Source organism: Hylobates moloch, unplaced genomic scaffold, assembly GCF_009828535.3.
Source record: "Hylobates moloch isolate HMO894 unplaced genomic scaffold, HMol_V3 SCAFFOLD_5, whole genome shotgun sequence".
In the NCBI taxonomy this organism is placed as follows: Eukaryota; Metazoa; Chordata; class Mammalia; order Primates; family Hylobatidae; genus Hylobates; species Hylobates moloch.
This window is the reverse complement of record NW_026652280.1, coordinates 92,916,837-92,941,380: the sequence shown is the minus strand read 5'-3', so window position 1 is coordinate 92,941,380 and position 24,544 is coordinate 92,916,837. Positions and strand designations below refer to the sequence as shown.

Sequence of the window (24,544 nt, the reverse complement as noted above, 5' to 3'; positions counted from 1 at the left end):
ATTTCTTGCCTTCTGGTAGCTTTTGAATTTGTTTGCCCTTGCTTCTCTAGTTCTTTTAATTGTGCTGTTAGGGTGTCGATTTTAGATATTTCTTGCTTTCTCTTGTAGGCATTTAGTGCTATCAATTTCCCTCTACACACTGCTTTGAATGTGTCCCAGAGATTCTGGTATGTTGTGTCTTTGTTCTCATTGGTTTTAAAGAACATCTTTATTTCTGCCTTCATTTCAATATTTACCTAGTAGTCATTCAGGAGCAAGTTATTCAGTTTCCATGTTGTTGTGCAATTTTGAGTGAGTTTCTTAATCCTGAGCTCTAATTTGATTGCACTGTGGTCTGAGAGACAGTTTGTTGTGATTTCTGTTCTTTTACATTTGCTGAGGAGTGCTTTACTTCCAATTATGTGGTCAATTTTAGAATAAGTGTGATGTGGTGCTAAGAAGAATGTATATTCTGTTGATTGGGGTGGAGAGTTCTGTAGATGTCTATTAGGTCTGCTTGGTGCAGAGCTGAGTTCAAGCCCTGGATATCCTTGTTAACCTTCTGTCTCATTGATCTGTCTAATATTGACAGTGGGGTGTTAAAGTCTCCCATTATTATTGTGTGGGAGTCTAAGGGTCTTTGTAGGTCTCTAAGAATTTGCTTTATGAATCTGGGTGCTCCTGTATTGGGTGCATATATAGTTAGGATAGTTAGCTCTTCTTGTTGAATTGATCCCTTTACCATTATGTAATGGCCTTCTTTGTCTCTTTTGATCTTTGTTAGTTTAAAGTCTGTTTTGTCAGAGACTAGGATTGCAACCCTGCTTTTTCTTGCTTTCCGTTTGCTTGGTAGATCTTCCTCCATCCCTTTATTTTGAGCCTATGTGTGTCTCTGCATGTGAGATAGGTCTCCTGAATACAGCACACTGACAGGTCTTGTCCAATTTGCCAGTCTGTGTCTTTATCCAATTTGCCAGTCTGTGTCTTTTAATTGGGGCATTTAGCCCATTTGTATTTAAGGTTAATATTGTTATGTGTGAATCTGATCCTGTCATTATGATGTTCGCTGGTTATTTTGCCCGTTAATTGATTCAGTTTCTTCATACTGTTGATGATCTTTACAATTTGGCATGTTTTTGCAGTGGCTGGTACCCGTTGTTCCTTTCCATGTTTAGTGCTTCCTTTAGGAGCTCTTGTAAGGCAGGCCTGGTGGTGACAGAATCTCTCAGCGTTTGCTTGTCTGTAAAGGATTTTATTTCTCCCTCACTTATGAAGCTTAGTTTGGCTGGATATGAAATTCTGGGTTGAAAATTCTTTTCTTTAAGAATGTTGAATATTGGCCCCCACTCTCTTCTGGCTTGTAGGGTTTCTGCCAAGAGATTTGCTGTTAGTCTGATGGGCTTCCTTTTGTGGGTAACCCGACCTTTCTCTCTGGCTGCCCTTAACATTTTTTTCCTTCAGTTCAACCTTGGTGAATCTGACAATTATGTGTCTTGGGGTTGCTATTCTCGAGGAGTATCTTTGTGGTGTTCTCTGTATTTCCTGAATTTGAATGTTGGCCTGTCTTGCTAGGTTGGGGAAGTTCTCCTGGATAATATCCTGAAGAGTGTTTTCCACCTTGGTTCCATTCTTCCCATCACTTCCAGGTACACCAATCAAACATAGGTTTGGTCTTTTCACATAGTCCCATATTTCTTGGAAGCTTTGTTTGTTTCTTTTTACTCTTTTTTCTCTAACCTTGTCTTCTCAGTTTATTTTATTAATTTGATCTTCAATCACAGGTACCCTTTCTTTCACTTCATGAAATCGGCTATTGAAGCTTGTACATACATCACGAAATTCTCGTGCCGTGGTTTTCAGCTCCATCAGGTCATTTAAGATTTTCTCTACACTGTTTATTCTAGTTAGCCATTTGTCTAACCTTTTTTCAAGGTTTTTAGCTTCCTTGTAATGGGTTCAAACATGCTCCTTTAGCATGGAGAAGTTTGTTATTACTGACCTTCTGAAGCCTACTTCTGTCAACTCATCAAAGTCATTCTCCATCCAGCTTTGTTCCGTTGCTGGCGAGGAGCTGCAATCCTTTGGAGGAGAAGAGGCACTGTGGTTTTTAGAATTTTCAGCTTTTCTGCTCTGGTTTCTCCCCATCTTTGTGGTTGTATCTACCTTTGGTCTTTTATGTTAGTGACCTACAGATGGGATTTTGTTGTAGATGTCCTTTTTGTTAATGTTGATGCTATTCTTTTCTGTTTGTTAGTTTTCCTTCTAACAGTCAGGTCCCTCAGCTGCAGGTCTGTTGGAGTTTGCTGGAGGTCCACTCCAGACCCTGTTTGCCTGGGTGTCACCAGCGGAGGCTGCAGAACAGCAAATATTGCAGAAGAGCAAATATCGCTGCCTGATCCTTCCTCCGGAAGCTTCATCTCAGAGGGGCACCCGGCTGTATGAGGTGTCAGTCAGCCCCTACTGGGAGGTGTCTCCCAGTTAGGCTACACAGGTGTCAGGGACCCACTTGAGGAGGCAGTCTGTCTATCTCAGAGCTCAAATGCCATGCTCGGAGGACAACTGCTCTCTTCAGAGCTGTCAGACAGGGACATTTAAGTCTGCAGAAATTGTCTGCTGCCTTTTGTTCAGCTAAGCTCTGCCCACACAGGTAGAGTCTAGAGGCAGCTGGCCTTGCTGAGCTGTGGTGGGCTTCGCCCAGTTCAAGCTTCCAGGCCGCTTTGTTTACCTACTTAAGCCTCAGCAATGGCAGATGCCCCTCCCCCAGCCAGGCTGCCACCTTGCAGTTCAATCTCAAACTGCTGCGCTAGCAGTGAGCAAGGCTCCATGGGCCTGGGACCCACCGAGCCAGGCACGGGAGAGAATCTCCTTGTCTGCCAGTTGCTAAGACCTTGGGAAAAGTGCAGTATTTGGGTGGGAGTGTCCCATTTTTCCAGGTACAGTCTGTCATGGCTTCCCTTGGCTAGGAAAGGGAAATCCCCTGACCCTTTGTACTTCCCAGGTGAGGTGATGCCTACCCTGCTTCAGCTCACCCTCTGTGGGCTGCACCCACTGTCCAACCATTCCCAGTGAGATGAACCAGGTACATTAGTTGGAAATGCAGAAATCACCCATCTTCTGCGTCGATCACACTGGATGCTGCAGACTGGAGCTGTTCCTATTCAGCCGTCTTGGAACCTATCTTCCTTATACTCTTAAAAATTATTGAGGAACCCAAAAGGTTTTTATTTATAGGGGTTATATTTATTATTAATGTTTACCATATTAGAAATTAAAACTCAGGCTGGGTGCGGTGGTTCATGCCTGTAATCCCAGCACTTTGGGAGGCCAAGATGGGAGGATTGCTTGAGACCAGGAGTTCAAGACCAGCCTGGTCAACGTAGCAAGACCCCATCTCTATTTAAATACATATAAAAGAAAATAAATGAAAACTCAGAAGATTCCAAAATGCAATGAATGTACAAGCACTCATTCCAGTAGCCAAGAGCAAGGACATCATCCCACATTATATAGGCTCTTAAAAGCAGTGTACTTTTGAGAGAACGTAAGTGAAGAGGCAAGTAACATTGAGTATTAGGAAAGTAGTTTGACCTCCTGGACTCCCAAGAACCACTTTGAAAAATGCTGGACTATATCCTGTAGGACCTTATAGGTTATGGAAAGGAGCCAGGGGTTTTTCTAAGTATAATAGGACCCACTGAGGGAACAGAGGAACCCATTTGGGAACTATTGTGCCTTGGAGATGATGGTGGTGTAGACTAGGATGGTAGCAATGGAGATGAGATTTGAGAAAGAATGGACAGGATGTACAGGCAAATTGGAAATGGGGGCTGAGGAAAGGGGAGGAGTCACAGGTGACTTCTAGCACTTGAGGTCCTGGATGGATAAAGGTAGTATTTTCCTGGCTGGGCATGGTGGCTTGCACCTGTATTCCCAGCACTTTGGGAAGCCAAGGCGGGTGGACTGTGTAAGTGCGGAGTTCGAGACCAGCCTGGGCAATGTGGTGAAACCCCATCTCTACAATATAATTTTTTTTTAAATTAGCCAAGTGTGGTGGCACGTGCCTATAGTTCCAGCTACTTGGGAGGCTGAGGTGAGAGGATCACCTGAGCCCAGGAGGCAGAGGCTGCAGTGAGTCAAGATCATGCCACTGCACTCCATCCTGGGCAACAGAGTGAGACCCTGTCTCAAAAAAAAACAAAAACAAAGACAGAGGTAGTATATTCTGAAGAGGACAAGGGAAGGTTTGGGGAATATGCCAAGGGCACCATTTTTCATGTGTTAAGTTCAGGTTGCCTGTGAGGCCTCCAATGCAGAGGTCAAGGTGTAGCTGAGAGAAGTCTGGCCTGAAGCTGTACCACTGGAGCCATCAGCAGACGCTAATATTGAAGGTTATGGGCCTGAATGAGGTCATCTTGGGAAATGGTGTGAAGAATCAAGAGAGGAGAGTCCAAGGCTGAGGCTTTGTAACCCCAAATTATCTCCCTCTGTTGTAGGAGCTGGAGCCTGCCTGGGGGTGAGCAGGTCCTCCTAAGACTTGAGAGAATGGGTCCCATTCAGAAGTTGTGAACATGGCTCAGTTAATAGATATGGCCTATCCCTCAGGAAACACCCAGAATCTGATGCTGTGGCATGTTCCACCCCTGAAATCCCTTTTTAGCCATGAAGTAGCATTCCTTTCTCCCAGCACTGATCTCTTCCCAGAATAGAGTGGCCAAATGTTGTTTTAGAAAACTCCATGTTTTGGGTTGTCAGGGATATGAAAACACCGAGAGAAAAATAAATGGCAGCTCCAAAAGTCTTTCCTTCCTAGGAGAGAAAGAGCACCTGCACACTCAGCCCACCATGTCATATTGTGTTGTGATTGCACATCTGTGTCTTCCACTAGGGACTTTGTCTTAATTGGCTGTTCTATCCCCAGACTTTAGCACAGTGCTTGCATGAAGTAGGTCCTAGGTATAGATTGGATGGATTGATGGATGAGAGGATGCCTGTATAATGCAGGGATGGAAAAATGGATGGGTGGGTAGATGCAGGATAGATTTTTGCATGAATTGATTGATGTGTAAGTGCACAGATGATTTAGGTCTGCAGGATGGATAGATGGCTGAATGGTTGGATGGATGGATGGGAGGATATCTGGTTAATGCAGAGATGGAGGTTGGATGGGTTGGTGAATGCAAGATAGATAGGTAGACAAATGCATATGTGGTTCAGGATGGATGGATACAAGATGAATAGATATGTGGGTACAGGGTGGATAGCTGAACAAAGAAAATGTCTGATGCTGAGCACAATGTTGTTATTCAACAAATTGTCATGGTCCTCATGTCCAGGCTGAATGAGTTAGAGTCTAGTGATGCTCCAGAGGGTTGGTTTAGTCCATAGCAGCCATGGCTGGGTCTTCCCCACTTTCAGTCAGTGCACAGGACTCCTGAGAGAGTGCATTTAAAGGGTTCAGACCTGTTTGCAGGTAGAGGAGAGGAGTAGAGGTGTACAGCCACTAATGTGAACCCTGTACTCTACTTCAGGAGTCCTGAGGCAGGAGGAAGAGAAGGACTGTGTTCCTTCCAGCCACCACTACCTCTTTGGGTCAGTAGCCCAGGTCCAGATGTGGCCTGTCCACATTGGCTGCAGCCCTCACCAGCCCTCAGCAGGGAAGGCAAAGACGGTGTCAAATGATAAACAAAGGGCTGTTGAACCCTCCCAGTGGGACTCTGGAACCCTCCCCAGAATCTTCTCAATAGTTTATTTCTTTGTTGTTTAATAGACCTATCATCCCCCAGTGGCTTAATTTTTTTTAATGGAACTTGTTCTGCATTTGGATATTACTGGCGAATTACTTGATATTATGGTCATCCTCATTATGTCTTTTTTTTTTTTTGAGTTGGAATCTCACTGTCACCCAGGCTGGAGTGCAGTGGCGCAATCTCAGCTCACTGCAACCTCCACCTCCTGGGTTCAAGTGATTCTCCTGCCTCAGCCTCCCAAGTAGATGGGATTACAGGCCTGCACCACCACATCCGGCTAGTTTTTGTCTTTTTAGTAGAGATGGGGGTTTCACCATTTGGCCAGGCTGGTCTCGAACTCCTGGCCTCAAGTGATCTGCCCGCCTTGGCCTCCTGAAGTGCTGGGATTACAGGCATGAGCCACCATGCCCGGCCCATCCTGATTATGTCTTAAGTGAAGCAGAGAATCTCTCAAGCTAAAGTTGCTATCAGGCCATCTCAGGTGTCTTTAACATGCTGTAGGGCACCTCTGGCTTCACGATATTACCCAAGTTCCTTTATAATAATAATAATAAGAAGAAGCTTCTTGGAAGCCTAACTCCCCATTAGACTGTATGCTGCATCATGGGAATTCAGAGGACCAGGCTCTAAAGACCTTGACAGTGCAATAAATTGCTGGACCTCATACCCATTCATTGTCCCAGAGCTGTGAGAGGCCTGAGGAAATGAATCTTCTCTTGCTCTCTAACTTTGGGTTATTTATCCTTAGATCCTGCAAGGCCTTGTCGATGTCCGCATCCCTCATAACAACTTCTACCGAAAGCGTAAGTAGCCCTACTTTCAGCTTGGAGCATGTTACAAGTGAAGCTCTGTGGATGGATGGCTTTTATTTCCTAAATCTCTGACACTTTGAATGTCTCCTTGGGCCCCTGAAGAGAGGAAGTGGTGGCCTGGACCTGGTGACTATCCCTTGATTCTGCGGTGGTGCCACAGGCACAGTCCAGCACATGCTCACTTTGTTTTCCTTTTCTGACAAGTGTTTTTGGAAATCGTCAGTGAGAAGTCCAGATACTCTCTCCATCAGAACATGGACAAGATCAAGGCTCCAACGCAGATCATCTGGGGGAAACAAGACCAGGTATGTAACACATCCCCGCAGTGGTCTGTGCTGGTCACCAGGGCCTCTGAGGAAAAACGTCCTTGAGGAAGAACAAGTGGTTATTTATGGAGTGGGCTAATCGCTGCTGTCAGGAAGAGGGGAAAGGCATCTTTGTTGGGTGCCGGTGTTGACAGTGGGCAGAGTTCTGGGAGTTGAGAGAAACAACATTTGGTCTGGTAAAAGGAAAGGCAATTTTAAATCATTTTCAAAAATTGTTTTTATCAAAGCCATGTAGTCACATGGTATAAAAAAATCTTCAAAGAACACCAAAAGGTTTATAATGAAAACTTTTCTTTTTCACATCCCAAATTCCAGTCTCCATTACCATGAGGCAACTCTTATCTTACTATCTTGAATATATATTTTTTTTTCTTTTTTTTTTTTGAGACGGAGTCTTGCTCTGTCACCCAGGCTGGAGTGCAGTGGCCCAATCTTGGCTCACTGAAACCTCTGCCTCCCAGGTTCAAGCGATTCTCCTGCCTCAGCCTCCCGAGTAGCTGGGATTACAGGTGCCCTCCACCATGCTCACCTAATTTTTGCTTTTTGTTTTTTGGGTTTTTTGTTTTTTTTTTTTTAGATGGAGTCTCGCTCTGTCACCCAGGCTGGAGTGCAGTGGCACAATCTTGGCTCACTGCAAGCTCCGCCTCCCGGGTTCACGCCATTCTCCTGCCTCAGCCTCTCAAGTAGCTGGGACTACCGGCACCCGCCACCATGCCCTGCTAATTTTTTGTGTTTTTAGTAGAGACGAGGTTTCACCATGTTAGCCAGGATGGTCTTGATCTCCTGACCTCGTGATCTGCCGGCCTCAGCCTCCCAAAGTGTTGGGATTACAGGCGTGAGCCACCACACCTGGCAATTTTTGTATTTTTTTTTTTAGTAGAGATGGGGTTTCACCATGTTGGCCAGGCTGGTCTTGAGCTCCTGACTTCAAGCAGTCCACCTTCCTTAGCCTCCCAAAGTGCTGGGATTACAGGCATGAGCCACCACATCTGGCCTAAATTTTTTAAGCCAGAAGTTAGCAAATGTTTTCTGTAAAGGGCCAGATGGTAAACATTTTCAGCCGTGTGGTCCAGTCTCTGTCACACCTGGACACAGTTGAGTAACTGTGACCTTATAGTATAAAAGCAGCCACAGGCAATATGTAAACAAATGGCATGGCTGTATTCCAGTGAACCTTTATTTATAAAAACAGGCAGCGAGCCATTGTTTGCCTACTCCTATTCTAAGCACACATATAGTGTATATATATGCATACCTATACAGATCTAAGCTTTCAAACATGCTAGATACCCTGGCATCTAAGATGCATGTTTGAAAGCTTAGATATATATAGGTGTCCATATAAAATATATAAGATCATATATGTGTATGTACATATATATATATATTTACAAAATAAGTACATATCTTGGAAATCATTTCATATCAGCCCAAATAGATCTATTCCTTCTATTCTTAAAAAATATTTTATCTTGAAATAATTTCAAACTTATAGAAAATTTGAAAGAAGGCCAGGCATGGTGACTTACGCCTATAATGCCAGCACTTTGGGAGGCTAAGGCAGGAGGATTGCTTGAGCCCAGGAGTTCAAGACCAACCTGGGCAACATAGTGAGATCCCATCTCTATAAAAAATAAATTTTTAAAAAAGTAGCCAAGTATGGTGGTATGCACCTGTAGTCCCAGCTACTCTGGAGGGTGAGGCAGGAGGATCACTTGAGTCCAGGACATGGAGGTGGCAGTGAGCCGTGATTGCTTCACTGCATACCAGCCTGGGCCACAGGGCAGGATCCTATCTCAAAAAAATAAAAATAAAAAAGAATACAGAGTATACCTGCATACCCTTTACCTAAATGCATCGATTTTTAACTGGCAGGAGGTCACACTGTGGCCACAAAGACCCACAAGTGCATGAATGGCCAAGGCAGGAGAGAGTGCGGAGGAGCAGCCAGGCTGTGCTCATGGCATGTATGCAGAATAAGAGGCAATGGTATCTTAGTTGAGCCAGGCATGGTGAGGATTCACAGCATGGTTTTGTGGACGTGGAGAGAAGGGGATCTCATGTGCTCTCTTCTGCAGCGCCAAGGGACTGAAAGAAGCTTTGTTTGTGCCCTGGGCTATGCCAGCAAAGAGTCATTTGATCAGGAATCAGAGCCAGAGCAGCGAAGGCCTTCCATTGTTCTAAAAACCCCAAAGGTGATTTGGGGCTCTCAGGAGTCAACAGGAGAGGCTGTAACCCATCTTCCTGTGGAGACAGCACAGAAGCAAGGGCACTGGCCTTGGATTCTGAAAGTCTATGTTCCAGCCCTACTTTTGTCCTTGGTCATCCCATGACCTTGAGCAAGTAACTCAGCCCCTCTAAATTAAGGGTTTCTGAAACTTCTAGTAATGGGGTTATTTTGAGGCTCAAATGAAATAATATGCATGAAAGTGATCTTCCAGTTGCAAAAAAAAGTAAATGATTAGGTTAGCTGGTATTAGATTAGATTGCTCATGACCTTTGCCTCTGTTGGTGGCTTCAGTGCATGGTCCAGAATTTTTTCCCAGACTCAGAAGTCCATTTCATTCCAGAAAAAGAGCCTGACATTCTATGGGCTTGCTATAAATACGATCAGATCCTTCACGTGTTTTGTGGACTGTCCCCGGGACAGAGACCAAATAGCAGAGGCTTCAGGGAGTCTTTTATTTCACAGCCTTTTGCCTCCCAAGCTCGCTGGCTCTTTTCCTGCTCTGTCATCAACATTTGGTGTCACAGCACCCGCCCCTACCAGGCCAAATTCAGCCTCCTCCTTCTTTGGACCCCTGTAGGCTGCCTGCTATACTGCACAGCTGCAGGGGGAGCCATGTGCATTGTCATTTTTGTGAATGATGGATTTGGGCAGTATACAACCTGTACACCCAAACATGGCAGCCCTTCCTCAGAGGGTTTCTGCATGCTTCATTTCAAGCATCACTCCTCTATGTTCAGTCCACCAAAATAGGAGGGCCATCTAGAGACAGACAGGCTATTATTCTTTATGTCCCTTCTCCCTGCCAGCACCGTGCCTGGTATACAGGAGACCCAGAGTACACAGTGAGCGAGCAAACAAGTGAGAAATTGAGTGAACAAACCAACTAGTGAAGGGATAAACCCACTAACGGACTGACTACACATTTAAGCCTGTTAACAGGCATTTATTGAGCACCTAGTATGTGCCTAACACTGTATTAGGCCCTGAGGATACAGTAGGGACCAAGACAGCCAGGATCCCTGCCCTCCAGCAGCTTACCATCTACCTACCCCTATAGTGCATAACAGGCCCAAGACAAGGGTGAGATGAGAGAGATGTGTCATGCAGGTGCAGGGTCAGAGCCTATCTGTATTTATGATTTTGATATTTTGTTCATCATGTGTCTTTTTCTATTAATTTTTTTTAACATACTGCACTAAAATATTTTCTCTTAATTTATGAGTTTTTTGGCACTCAAATTTTGTGCCTTAGGCGAATGCCTCACTTGCCTCACCATAGTTTTAGCCCTGGTGTGAAGTGATGCAGGAAGAGGTTTTGACTTTTGTTTTTTTTTGTGGGGGGTGTTGTTTGTTTGTTTGTTCTGAGACTGGTTCTTGCTGTGTCACCCAGGCTAGAATGCAGTGGCGCAATCATAGCTCACTGCAGCCTCAACCTCCTGAGCTCAAGCAATGCTCCCACTTCAGCCTCCCAGGCAGCTGGGACTACAGGTATGCACCACTACACCCGGGTAATTTTTTATTTTTTATAGAGATGAGGTCTTACTATGTTGCCCAGGCTGGTCTCGAACTCCTGGGTTCAAGAGATCTTCCCACCTCGGCCTCCCAGAGTGCTGGTATTACAGGTGTGAGCCACCACACCCAGCCCAGGAAAAGTTTTTGACCATTTGTATGAATATTCTATCTAGTAAATAACTGAAATGGTTCCCACAGATGTGCATATCTCATCAGGGGGCCTTTCAGTAGTTGCACATACCTCTGGGTGGCCATGGAGAATGATGGATTTGTAACGCTAACCAGCAAACAGTGCCAAAGCCAGCAGCTCACATGGGTATTTTTGCCTGTGAGTTGTGGTTTCTGATCTCTCTGCAGGATAGACACTCAGTTTTGGCTGGGCATGATGGTGCATACCTGTCATCCCAGCTACCTGGGGGGCGCTGAGGTGGGAGGATCACTTGAGCACGGGAGGTCAAGGCTGCAGTGAGCCATGATCGTGCCACTGCACTCCAGCCTGTGCAACAGAGCGAGACCCTGTCTCAAAAAAACAAAAAAAGACACTCAGTTGGGAGTTTCTACTTTTTGTGCTTTTTTCACCTATTGACTGCATCTGAGTTTCTTCTGGGTGTTTCCACAGTAGCTGGGTGTTATTCCTGCTCAGAGGGTTGCCGTGGCAGCCTTAGCTGTGAGTGAGTGACAAGGCAGAGGTTTCCATTTCCTTGGCTGGAATTAGCTGTTAAGCTCCCCATTAGCTGTTCCTTTTCCTGGTCCATTGATGCCCTGCAGGATTCTTTTCATTGACTGAGGCATCCTTTTACCTTAACTCCCCAGTGGGCAGAAAATCTTGGTTTTAATAATTTGAGTTGGTGAGAATAGAGCAAAGACACAGAAGGTGCTTGAGTTTGTTGGGGCTTTTGCTTTTGCCGTTAAGGATGGGGAGGAGGAGCCCTCTTGTCTGGGATGAATTGAAGGTAAAGGCAGCTAAGAGAAGGGGAGTGAATGAGGACACTTCTGAGGGAGGATGTTGGGGAAAAAGATGGAGGTGGATCGGCATAGTAGCTGGGAACCCAGAGGAAAAGGAGAGGAAATGAGTTGTTTGAAAAGGGTCAGCCCTGGAAAAGTTCTGGCTTTCATGTTGGAAAAGCATTCCCCATATCTGCAGAGGTTAGAGCCAGGAAACACACAGCTCTGGGGATCCCCAGAGGACCTTCAAAGAGACCTCCAGCTGGGTGCGGTAGCTCAAGGCCTGTAATCCTAGCACTTTGGGAGGCTGAGGCAGGTGGATCACCTGAGGTCAGGAGTTCGAGACCAGCCTGGCCAATGTGGCGAAACCCCATCTCTACTAGAAATACAAAAATTAGCCGGGCATGGTGGCCGGCACCTATAATCCCAGCTACTGGGGAGGCTGAGGCAGAAGATCGCTTGAACCTGGGAGGCGGAGGTTGCAGTGAGCTGAGATCATGCCACTTCATTCCAGCCTGGGCGAAAGAGTGAAACTCCGTTTCAAAAAATAAAGAGATACCCCCAGCTTGTGATAATTAGCCTTCCCCTCTTGCATCCTTCCTACAGCTTGGGCTGCCCTAACCAGCCACAGGGCCAGCCTGATCAAGTCACTCACCTTAACACAGCCTGTGGTTCCCCATGGTCCGTGTGGCTGTAGGAGCAGCGCCCTCTTCTCTGCCCCTTCTCCCCACCATGCCATCCCCACTGTCCATGTGCTTGGTGTCTCAGCTGCCGTGCTCCCTGGTGGCCCCTGCACTCGCCATGATCTCCCACCCTGTGCCATTCCCACATCCATGAATGCTCCTCCCCTGTCCCCTTTCTGCTTTCCCGGGACTCAGGAACGAGGGCTTCCCTCGACCCTGCTCATCTCCTGTGCTCTCCGGCTTCCCCACCATACCATAACCTCCTCAAGGGCAAGGAACGTTTGTTTTCTACCTCAGTGTTGCTGACATCAGCCCAACTCCTGGCACAGAGTTGCAGAATAAAACAGTAGGCATCATGGTTACTTCCATTCAGGCAGCCACAAGCCCCAACATCAAAGGGACTTGGTCCTAAAATTCACATCCTCTTGCCCCACTGACCACCACCAGGCCTTGGTGGAAGTTCTGTCCATGGAGTGCACATGTGGGTGTCTGAATCTTTGTGTATCATCCAGCTCCCTTTCTTGCCCAGCAGGTGCTAGATGTGTCTGGGGCAGACATGTTGGCCAAGTCAATTGCCAACTGCCAGGTGGAGCTTCTGGAAAACTGTGGGCACTCGGTAGTGATGGAGAGACCCAGGAAGACAGCCAAGCTCATAATCGACTTTTTAGCTTCTGTGCACAACACAGACAACAACAAGAAGCTGGACTGAGGCCCCGACTGCAGCCTGCATTCTGCACACAGCATCTGCTCCCATCCCCCAAGTCTGACGCGGCCACCACTCTCAGGGATCCTGCCCCAAATGCGGTCGGAGCGCCAGTGACCCTGAGGAAGCCAGTCCCTTATCCCTGGTATCCACGGTTCCCCAGAGCTTTGGGGACCACGCGAAAACCTCCAAGATATTTTTCACAAAACAGAAACTCATATGGAACAAAATAAGAAACCCCAGTCATGAAATCTACCATGAAGTCTTCAAGTTCATGTCACTGACAAGCTTGTGCAAAGCAGCCACCTTGGACCATAATTAAATCAAGGACATATTCTTTGAGACATTCCTTATAGTTGGAGACTCAAGATATTTTTGTTGCTTCAGGTGTATTCCCTTGCATGGGCAGTGGCTTTTATAGGAGCATTAGTCCTCATTCGCTGAACCCTGTTGTTTAGGTCTAATTTAAGTTTTACATAGAGACCCATGTATGACTGCAGCCCATTGGCTGCAAGACCAGGGAGGAAAGTGGCAAGCCGTAGAAAATGTTTACACGCATGGAGGGGCATTTCTCCAGCCCTCAGAGTGGCCGGAGCGGCAGGGTACGTGGGTGGGAGGTTCATTCAGCACCCACCGGTAAGGTATGTTCTGAGTGAACCCACGGCAGTCGCAGAATGAGCACCTGGCAGGGTGGGTTTCCTAGGAATAATTTATTATTTTAAAAAATAGGCCTAATAAAGCAATAATGTTCTAGACATCTGTCTAAGTAATCAGACTCAGGTTCCACACACAAGCAACAACTCGTGGGCCTCTTTTCTATTTCGGTGTGCTACTAAGAACCCTTGGATGTAACATACTAGTTTGTTAATGAATTCTGTGAATTCTGTGAAGAGTAATGTGATTGAAAATAAGTCTAAACAGCTGTAAAAGTGACCACAATGACACGAAATAAATTTAATAAGTCTAGATCAGCAACATGCAGGTGGTTTCTATTTCTGAACTCCTAATTAGGTGCAATGTTGGCAGATTTTCTGTTAACTTTAAAATGTGTTTTTTAAAATAAGGCTTGTTTGACAGGCTTTGGAAGTCTTTGCATGGATGATTTATTAGTTTTAAGGAATCATGTTTGCAATTTTTATCCAGTTGAAATTGTATATCAAAGGCCAGGTGCAGTGGCTCATGCCTATAATCCCAGCACTTGAGGAAGCTAAGGTGGGTGGATTGCTTGAGGCCAGGAGTTCAAGACCAGCCTGGCCAACATGGCAAAACCTTGTCTCTACTAAAAATACAAAAATTGTCCGGGCGTGGTGGGACACACCTGTAATCCCAGCTACCTGGGAGCCTGAGGCATGAGAATCGCTTGAACCCGGGAGGCGGAGGTTACAGTGAGCCAAGATTGTGCCATTGCACTCCAGCCTGGGCAACAAGCGCAAAACTCCATCTCAAAATAATATAATAATAATTCGCTGGAAATTGTATATCAAAAACAAAAGGCAAGAGTCATCAAACTATTCTTTTTGACTCTTCTGTAGGATTTAGGAGCCCTAAACTCCCTAGGAGCTTCACTCTTTCCAATTTTTTTTTACAGAAAATCTACAGCCAAGTCATTCTGGGAATAAAGTGAGATAAACTTTTTAGTTTAAATCTGAATTCAGGACTGTGTTTGAATATTTTAGTTTACCAGAGAAGAATGGAACTTAGAGCTTGAAAACAAGAAGAAGATATGAAAATATGACATCAAGCTGGGATGCAGCTAAAGCAGTGCTCAGAGGGAAATTTATAGGCTTCAACACGTATATTAGAAGGGAAGAGGCTAGGTGGAGTAGCTCACACCTGTAGTTCCAACACCTTGGGAGGCCAAGGCGGGAGGATCGCTTGAGCCCAGGAGTTTGAGACCAGCCTGGGCAACGTGGCATCTCTTATAAAAAAAGAAAAAAGGAAAGAAAAATCAATAAATTAAGTTTCTAGCTCAAGAAACGAGAAAAGAAATAGTATCAAAGCCAGAGCAAAATAGAGGGAAGAAACACAGACAAAAACAAAAATCAATAAAGTAGAAAAGAAAGTAGATATTAGACATTTTATTTGTTCCATTTTCCTATACTCACCAAGAATTCTGAGCATAGTAGGAGAGGGGTTCAGTGTTGGTGGGCCTAGGTGATGAGAGATGGTTTCCTCAGGATCACTGAGGAAGCCCCAGACCTGGGATAAGTACCTCAGATCAGAAACCGTACAGGATACGGGAATTCTTATGCTCTGGGTTGAATACCAGCTAAAGATGACATCAAAAGCAGTCCCTGAACTGTGCCCACCATGGGGTCATTCAGGCAGGGTGTGTGCCGTCCATCCGAGCCCAGAAGGACAGTAGGCAGGTTCTGCAGCTGGACACAGCTTCCGTCTCCTCTGCTGTCACCAGAAAGCACTGACTACAAGTTGTGAGCAGAGAGTATGAAAGAGTCATTTTTAACTATAAGGTGGGTTTTCAGGTTCTCGCTTGGTGCTGCAATTCTGGCTGCACTCGGAAGACCCTTGTGCCTCACTTCCTGCCTCTGTGACTATAGCAAGCCTGCTGGTTACTGCCAGCTCTGAGTCCCCCTTGCCACACACCCCCTGGGCTCTATGGTGTGTGCCTTTGATGACAGTTGGGAAGAAGAAAGTACTCATTCATCACAGCACCCCCTGAAAGACTGCCAGGAACTTCTGAAATAACAATGGATAGCCCCAGGAATCACAGCTGCAGCTGGGCTCTTGATCCCACTGCCTGGAGTTGGGGCCTTCAGGGCTGCTGTGGGCAGACCCTCCTGGTCAGGTGTTGAAGAGGGAGAAGCAGTGGTGAGAACTCAGTTTGCAGTCAGTCTGGTCTCCTTGTCCTGGACAGAGGTAACACTGGGAGTGAGTGACGTAACAAACGCATCAAACTGATGAGACTGCCTTTCTAAGCCTGTATCTTCCATTTGAGCCCCAGTGAGTATTCTTGTTGCTTTGCCCAGAGGAAATTCTCAGAACGTATGTCAGGCAAGGCTGGAGGACTAAACTATGTGCCAGGGGCTATTCTAAGTGTTTTCACGCAGCCCTGTACGTATGACACCATGCCAGTTTTACAGCAGAGGTACTGAGGCATAGAGCGGTAAAGTATTTTGTCCAAGGTCACACAGCTTATGAGGAGAGGGAAGCCTCTCGGTATATAACTTAAGGCAACGGTAACGTGTAAAAACAATGCTTTTACCTGTTCAGGCAGAAGCTGTCCCACATTCCTTACCAATCCACCTGGGGCCCCATTGGCTCACCCAGACCAGGCCAGTGTGTGGCAGCTTCAGCCATAGATTGCTGGGGCCACACCTCCTGGCTTGAGCTCCTGTTGAAGAAGGTCACCCGGTTGTTCATTCATCATAGCTAAGGACTTCCAACTGCCCAGCCTCCTGCTGGACAGGAAACAGAACCCACCTGGATTCGACATCATTCTGCTAAGGACATATCCAGAGACAGCTTGCCCTCTCCACTCCAGCCTCTTTAACAACCAGGACTCCTTTCCGCGCTATCTGTAGGGGGGTCCATACGGCGTTGTTCTGGATTCCCGTCGTAACTTAAAGGGAAACTTTCACAATGTCCGGAGCCCTCGATGTCCTGCAAATGAAGGAGGAGGATGTCCTTAAGTTCCTTGCAGCAGGAACCCACTTAGGTGGCACCAATCTTGACTTCCAGATGGAACAGTACATCTATAAAAGGAAAAGTGATGGCATCTATATCATAAATCTGAAGAGGACCTGGGAGAAGCTTCTGCTGGCAGCTCGTGCTATTGTTGCCATTGAAAACCCTGCTGATGTCAGTGTTATATCCTCCAGGAATACTGGCCAGAGGGCTGTGCTGAAGTTTGCTGCTGCCACTGGAGCCACTCCAATTGCTGGCCGCTTCACTCCTGGAACCTTCACTAACCAGATCCAGGCAGCCTTCCGGGAGCCACGGCTTCTTGTGGTTACTGACCCCAGGGCTGACCACCAGCCTCTCACGGAGGCATCTTATGTTAACCTACCTACCATCGCTCTGTGTAACACAGATTCTCCTCTGCGCTATGTGGACATTGCCATCCCATGCAACAACAAGGGAGCTCACTCAGTGGGTTTGATGTGGTGGATGCTGGCTCGGGAAGTTCTGCGCATGCGTGGCACCATTTCCCATGAACACCCATGGGAGGTCATGCCTGATCTCTACTTCTACAGGGATCCTGAAGAGATTGAAAAAGAAGAGCAGGCTGCTGCTGAAAAGGCAGTGACCAAGGAGGAATTTCAGGGTGAATGGACTGCTCCAGCTCCTGAGTTCACTGCTACTCAGCCTGAGGTTGCAGACTGGTCTGAAGGTGTACAGGTGCCCTCTGTGCCTATTCAGCAGTTCCCTACTGAAGACTGGAGCGCTCAGCCTGCCACGGAAGACTGGTCTGCAGCTCCCACTGCTCAGGCCACTGAATGGGTAGGAGCAACCACCGAATGGTCTTAAGCTGTTCCTGCGTTGGCTCTTAAGCAACATGGAAAAATGGTCGATGGAAAATAAACATCAGTTTCTAAAAAAAAAAAAAAAACACAACCAGGGCTGGTGTCTCATCTACTTTGGAAGGGCTCATTCACCTTGCTGATATCCTCTCCCTGCCCCCATACTCTGGAAATGAGTGTTGTTTGTTCCCAACAATATTCTCCTTTGGGAGGAGTCTCGGCTCAGTCTCATTACCTCTCTGGGGTCTGGCATGGAAAGCAGTTAAGAGATGCGGCCTGGCCAGGCGCAGTGGCTCAAGCCTGTAATCCCAGAACTTTGGGAGGCTGAGGCGGCTGGATCACCTGCGGTCAGGAGTTTAAGACCAGCCTGGCCAACATGGCAAAACCCCTTCTTTACTAAAAATACAAAAAATTTGCCAAGCATGTTAGTGCACACCTGTAGTCCCAGCTACTCAGGAGGCTGAGGCACGAGAATTGCCTGAACCCGGGAGGCGGAGGTTGCAGTGAGCCAAGATTGCGCCACTGCACTCCAGCCTGGGCAGCACAGCAAGACTCTCTCTCAAAAAAAAAAGAAAAAGAAAAAAAAATGTGGCTGCTCCTAGCTGCTGCTTCAGAAGCCAGCCCTGAGGCTCTGCTGGGGTCTACCCAGGCATCTTTTAAAGGCATTGCTTACTGGCCATGGGCTATACCTGCCTTCAAACACATTTTGGGTCTAATATTTATATATAAATGCTGAATGTAGGCCCCCTTATTTACTTTCCAAGCCCTGGATATTGTTCTTAGGACCACGGGTTGCTTAGGTAACTAAAATTGTTCTAAAATGGTGGCTGCAGATTTTAACACGTGCAGGCCCCAGCCTTCTGCTTTGGAGAAGCCATCACCTTTCAGCTCTTCCAGCACCACCCTTCAACCACAGACTGGACCTTCTCAACAGCCTTTTCTCCCTCCCCAACCCCAAATTGGGTGCTGTTCTTGCAATTTCTCCATTTCCTGAAAGGAGACAAAAAAGTAGAGGGTTTTTTTTAGAGGGACGGGGCTGTTCACAGATAGGGCAGTGGAGATATCCTCAAATTACCTGCCAGGTGACAGTCCTGGGGCTGGCTCTTCCGGTGTCCCCAGCTGCCCCAGGGCTCTGGGGCCCAGTATTTGCTCCCTGGGGCTGGTACCAACCAGGGTGTGGACTTGGGGTTGCCTGTGCTGGCAGTGGGAGGAGAGTCTTGTGACCATCATCAGCCTAGTCTGGCAGAGGGAGAGGACAGGTTACTACTCAGGTCTCTTTCAGCAACAGGACAGTCCCTCTCTCTTGGCTCCTGGAGGAACCTTCCCTTCATTGGTTTCTGGATCTTAGGTCTTTAAATCCTCAAGGCAATGAACAGGCATCCGAGGCCACACCAGGAGCTGCAGCAGGGGGTGGAAGAAGGAAGAGTTCGTAGGGGCAGTAAGGGGGTAACAATTCCAATGACCAAAGGCCAAAGCTGGCTGGGTTGGGGGCAGGTGACTTCCTGAAGGACAACTGGAAAGGTGGTTGCCAAGACAACCCCTCCCCAAAGCTCTCAGGCCAGACGTGATTTGAATTCAGAAGTGTCCCGACCTGGAAAGGTATCACAGTGTGTATACCATGTATCATGTGATGCCCTCTGCAGGGTCTGGGGCCACCACACGTGGTCAAATAAATGCATTCGTAGTTCTGCCATGCAATGTATGTCTAGCCACAGTAAGTGGAACAAAAGCTGTAAGCCTCACCTTAGTTCAGACTAAGCATGGGCGCTGGATGAAGATATTTGGTTTCCAGTTTTTTTTAGGATTTCAGATAAGGGATGGGAGCCTGCTTTCCAGGTCCGGCTCTCCTGCCTTAGGGGTGGGCTGAGGAAGCATTTTTTTCTTCCAGCATAGAAGGCACAGCATACAGATAGGTCCATAGCTCCCTCTTGTGCCTAACTATGTAAGTAGCAGGTCCTGATTTTTATTTAATAATTATTAGTGTTACCAAAATGATGCTCTGTCGCTTTAAAAGAAATCAAAAAGACTGCTTAAAAAAGGAGAGTCTCCTACACCCTCTGCACAGCCCCACTCTTCCCCCATCAGTCAGTCCATTGGGGTTTCTGTGCATTTGCACACATACATACGGGTAAGCAGTGTAAAACTGGTTGGCTTTGTGGATTTTTTTTTTTTATAACACAATTGGGGCTATGCTAGACATTACTGTTGCCCACTCCTCCTGCTCTTTTCCCTGGAGCCCTTCTAGGTCCAAACCCACAGAGCCCCCAGTTTCCTATAACAGGGATGCAGAGTCCTCCAGAGAAAACGGGGTGCAAATCTCTTTGTAAGGACCTCTTTGAACCCCCAGGAGAAGGTCTCTGAATTTGAAGAAAGGATTTAAGGCCCGTCCAGAAATGGGCTGCTTTATTACAGGGTGGTTATCCCCTCCCCAAAATCTCCCTTCCTGGGGCCTTGGAGGCATTTTTTTAGGAGGGAGGTTTCTAAGATCACTTCCAAGGAAAGTTTCCTCCGTCATTTAAATACAGTTCAGAAATGCTGGGTGAGACAAAGTTAAACAGCATGGCTCCAGCTATAACCCCCAGACAAGCAGGGGAATGACTGAAGGAGAAAAGATGTCCTCCAGTAGCTGCTGGCAGAGGGGTGGGTGCTGGGGTAGGGGACCAGGCTGTCTCGCTGTTCCCTGGGTGATGGGGGTGGTTTTGATGGTCTAGGAAAGGGCTTTTAGTCTTTTTTACCATTGTCTGGTGCACTGCCCCCAGAGTTCCTGCCCAAAAGGGGTGTGCTTATGTCCTTCCCAGGTCCCCTTTACTGACTGCTGCATCCACCCCCCACCTGCTGGGTTGGCTGCCCTGTTGAGCTACCCTCAGATGACTGGAGATGCCTGCGAAGCTATGCCTTTTCTCCTCTCACGTCCAAGTGATGCCAGATAAAATACGGGATGCCCAGTTAAATGTTAATTTCAGATAAACAAAAAATACGTTTTTAGTATAAAGATGCCCCACTCATTGTTTATCTGAAACTCAAATTTAACTGGGAATTCTGTATTTTTGCTTGTTTTTGCAGAGAAAAAAAAAGTAACAGATAGGTGTGGTCCACAGCTCCCTCTTGTGCCTAACTATGTAAGTAGCAGGTCCTGATTTTTTATTTAATAATTATTAGTGTTACCAAAATGATGCTGTCACTTTAAAAGAAATCAAACAGCTGGGTGCGGTGGCTCACACCTGTAATCCCAGCACTTTGGGAGGCCGAGGCAGGCAGATCATCTGAGGTCTGGAGTTAAAGACCAGCCTGATCAACATGGAGAAACCCTGTCTCTATTAAAAATGCAAAATTAGCCGGGCATAGTAAGGCATGCCTGTAATCCCAGCTACTCAGGAGGCTGAGGCAGGAGAATTGCTTGAACCCAGGAGGTGGAGGTGGAGGTGAGCAGAGATCGGGCCATTGCACTCCAGTCTGGGCAACAAGAGCGAAACTCCGACTCAAAAAAAAAAAAATTAGCCCTGTGTGATGGTACATGCCTGTAATCCCAGTTACTTGGGAGGCTGAGGCAGGAGAATCGCTTGAACCTGGGAGGCAGAGGTTGCAGTGAGCTGAGATTGTGCCATTGCACTCCAGCCTGGGCAACAAGAACAAAACTCTGTCTCAAAAAAAAAAAATCAAACAAAAAGATTGCTGAAAAAATGAAAGTCTCCTACACCCTCTGCACAGCCCCACCCATCCCCCCCGCACATCAGTCAGTCCCCTGGGATTTCTGTGCATTTGCACACATATATACGGGTAAGAACTCCTGGGCTCAAGCAATCCTCCTGCCTCAGCCTTCAAAAGCACTGTGATTACAGACATGAGCCACCATGCCTGGCCTATCCTGTATTTTTATTTGCTAAATCTGGCAACCCTATAGGTGGCAGCCAATGACACCTATAGAAGGCTTGGCCCCCTTGCCTCAAAGCCTAGAAGCTTCCTTAGTATCATTTATGCTCCAGGACTCCCCATGGGATCCAGCTGAGGCTAGACTCAGCTGAATCTGTTACCGAAACACCAAGTGTTGCGTCTAGGTCCTGCCGCTCACCAAAGAGAAAGCTAATCACTGAAACAATGAATATTGCCAGGGAAGAAGGCTTTCTTTGGGAGCTGCTGCTGTGGACATGGGAGATCAGTCTCAAATCCATCTCCTGACTGACTAAAATTAGGAGTTTACACAGCAGAAATATAACTAAATGCAGGAAAACAGGAATCAGGGAAGGATAAGGAAGAGGAGTTGGTCAACGAAAAGCAGGTCGTGGGAGATAGGCAGTCATGAAAGGTGAAGGGTCTGGAACTTCATTGTCTAAATGCAGTGATCTGGTGAGTTTCAGCTCCTTGATACTATCTGGGAAGCCTCATGGTTGGTTTACTGAGAAAGGAACTCAGATAAGACAAATGTAACTTTCTCAAATTTTAAGATGAGAAGGTCAATTTCTACATATACTCAAAAGAAACCATAAGCATCAGTTCTGTGGGATGACTGGACCGGTTTCAAATCCACATCTTTGCTTGACTTCTTCTCCTGCCCTATCTTGCTTCCCTCCTCCCTTACAGATTTCGCTTGGGGGCCATCTCCCAATAGATCACTTCTGTGAGGGTCTCTCTCTCTCAGGCTTGGCTTCTAGGTATTCTAAAGCACTGCCTACTTTTCAGAGTTTCTTGTTTGGAGATGACACTTGAATTGCCTCAAAGGAGCAGTTCCCAGCCTGGTCTTCCACATGGGAGGGATGGAATGCAGCCTTTTAGGCTCTGGAACCTCTCACCACCTTAGATAAATGACTTAGCTTCATTTTCTTCATCTGTGAAAAGTGGTAATAACAGTGACATTGCATGGTTGATGGAATAATGTGAGCAAGTTATCTGGTACTTGGCAAATCTCCCTAAACTATGTGATCTTGTTCTCTAAACAGAAACAATGGCTACAGTTCCATAGGTTTTAACTTCTGATCATTTTCACTTCCTTTGTCCTATCTCCACAATCTGCTGACATAAGGGGGTATGTTTTCCATTAAATCAATGGAGAACAGGGGACTAGAATCTCACTTGGACCCCTCTCTCTTGCCTTTTCTTCCCCAAGTTGAGAAAGCTCCTCAGCTTTAGAAAAATCCATTTGGCACCAATAAGTAAGGCAGGGAGGGGAGCCACACAGCAGAGGGGAAATGTGGACTTAACTCATTCTTGGCTGCCGTACCTTTCAGGAACATAAAATAGAGACCTACCCCAACAACTTTGCTCTGAAACAACAGAGGGTGCCTGAAATGGTCGTCTTAAGAACTAACTGGCTCCACCCAATGCAGTATAGGGTAACTTTCATAAAGACTAAGGCAGTTAACCTGGGCAACATAGCAAGATCCCCTCTCTAAAAATAAAAATTAAAAAAATTAGCCAGCTGTGGTGACACATGCCTATAGTACCAGCTCCTCTGGAGGCTGAGGCAGGAGGATCCCTTGAGCCCAGGAGTTTAAGGCTGCAGTGACCTATGTTTTCACCACTGTACTCCAGCCTGGACCACAGAGTGAGACCCTGTCTCCAAAAAAAAAAGAAAAAAAGACTGAGGCAGCCTTGTGTGTTTTGATTTGGAGCAATTTTAGATATATCGTCAAGAGGGAAAAGCCCCCATATCATATTTTTCAGGGGACACTTAAGAAACTCATACTAGTTGTTGCTCCTGGAGAGGGGAGAGGCTGACAGGGGAAGAGGTGAAAGGGAGACTCACTTTTGATATTTATCCCTTTATGTCATCTGAAATGTATGCTGTAAGCCTACAATACCTATTCAAAAGATAAAATTTAGGCACGGTGTGGTGCCTCACACCTGTAATCCCAGCATTTTGGGAGGCCAATGCCGAAGGATCGCTTGAGCCCAGGAGTTCAAGACCAGCCTGAGCAACATGGTGAGACCCTGTTTCTACAAAAACATTAAAAATTAGCTGGCCATGGTGGCATGCACCTGTAGTCCCAGCTACTTGGGAGTCTGGGGTGGGAGGATTGGTTGAGCCTGGGAGGTTGAGGCTGCAGTGACCCATGATCACATTATTGTACTACAGTCTGGGTGACAGTGAGACACTGTCCAAAAACAATTTTTTTATATAAAATTTAGTTGAAAAACAGAAGTTTTTTTTTTTTGTTTTTTGTTTTGTTTTGTTTTGTTTTTTGGCAGAGTCTTGCTCTGTCATCTCAGCTAGAGTGCAGTGGCGTGATCTCAGCTCACTGCAACCTCTGCCTCCTGGGCTCAAGCAATTCTCCTGCCTCAGCCTCCCAAGTAGCTGGGATTACAGGTGTGCACCATCACACCCAGCTAATTTTTGTATTTTTAGTAGAGACAGCGTTTCACCATGTTGGCCAGGCTGGTCTTGAACTCCTGACCTCAGGTGTTCTGCCCACATAGGCCTCCTAAAGTGCTGGATTACAGGCCTGAGCCACCACACCCAGCCAAAAAACAAAAGTTGTTTGTCTTTATCATTCAAAGGCATCTCTTTTATCCTCCGCTCTGAATTAATAAGACAGCATGAGAGAATTCAGGCAACAGGGAAGACACTTCATTTTCAGGGTTTGTTGCAGCAGGGTGAAAATTATCTGTTGTTCCTTGAAGTTCAAAATGCAGGAACTGCTCTGGTTTTCCTGGGTCACCTGGCAGGATACATTTGCCAGGCAGCTGGCTTACAGGAACCCTCTCCTATTACTGAGGGTTTCCTGGGGTGCCAGACACTTTATACCATCAACTCTTTTCCCCTCAACTCTGTGAGGTAGATGCTAATAATCTCTCCATGTGACAGATGAGGGAGGTAGGTAAGGGGCAGAGGATGCATTTGAAGCAAGTTCTGGCAGCTTCTGAAATCAAGCTGCTTTGAGAAAGATAATGCTGAGGTCTGTGGGGTCTGTGTTTGCTTTCTCCACCTTCCCACATCTGGAAGAAGCCCTGTCTCCTCTGAAGGAAGAAGAAAGTAGGAACCACAGAACTGGAGAGCATGGCCAAGGTTGAGGACTGAAGCTTCTGGAAACAGCACAGTGGGATTTTGAGAAAAGAATTGAGGAAGGAGATCCCCGCTGACTCAACTGTCCTGTGCAAGGCAACCCTTTGCCCCCCAACCCAAGCAAAACCAG

The 24,544-nt window shown here is 46.6% G+C and overlaps 2 protein-coding genes across 5 annotated transcripts in view; both read left to right on the top strand.

The window, feature by feature from the left end:
- The window catches only part of ABHD6 (abhydrolase domain containing 6, acylglycerol lipase), a 58,468-nt gene extending 42,821 nt beyond the window's left edge, over window positions 1–15,647 (top strand). The window contains exons 8-11 of one of the 4 annotated variants that reach the window (XM_058439096.1): window positions 6,475–6,529; window positions 6,743–6,843; window positions 10,484–10,581; window positions 12,766–12,850. In XM_058439096.1, coding sequence (XP_058295079.1) covers window positions 6,475–6,529; window positions 6,743–6,843; window positions 10,484–10,581; window positions 12,766–12,772 — 261 coding nt within the window. In that variant the 3' untranslated portion in view covers window positions 12,773–12,850. Of the gene's footprint in view, window positions 1–6,474; window positions 6,530–6,742; window positions 6,844–10,483; window positions 10,582–12,762 lie in introns of all 4 variants that reach the window. The other 3 variants (XM_058439095.1, XM_032153912.2, XM_032153911.2) reach the window with 3 other exon arrangements.
- Window positions 15,648–15,821: 174 nt separating this feature from the next.
- Window positions 15,822–17,507, top strand: LOC116469180 (small ribosomal subunit protein uS2-like). Its single transcript, XM_032153908.2, has one exon. The coding sequence runs from the start codon at window positions 16,537–16,539 to the stop codon at window positions 17,422–17,424; it is 888 nt and encodes a 295-aa protein (XP_032009799.1). The 5' UTR covers window positions 15,822–16,536; the 3' UTR covers window positions 17,425–17,507.
- The last annotated feature ends 7,037 nt before the right edge of the window (window positions 17,508–24,544 follow it).

Excerpts from the sequence above, each read along its gene's own strand:
- LOC116469180 (XM_032153908.2), top strand. The coding sequence starts at position 16,537 with ATGTCCGGAGCCCTCGATGTCCTGCAAATGAAGGAGGAGGATGTCCTT.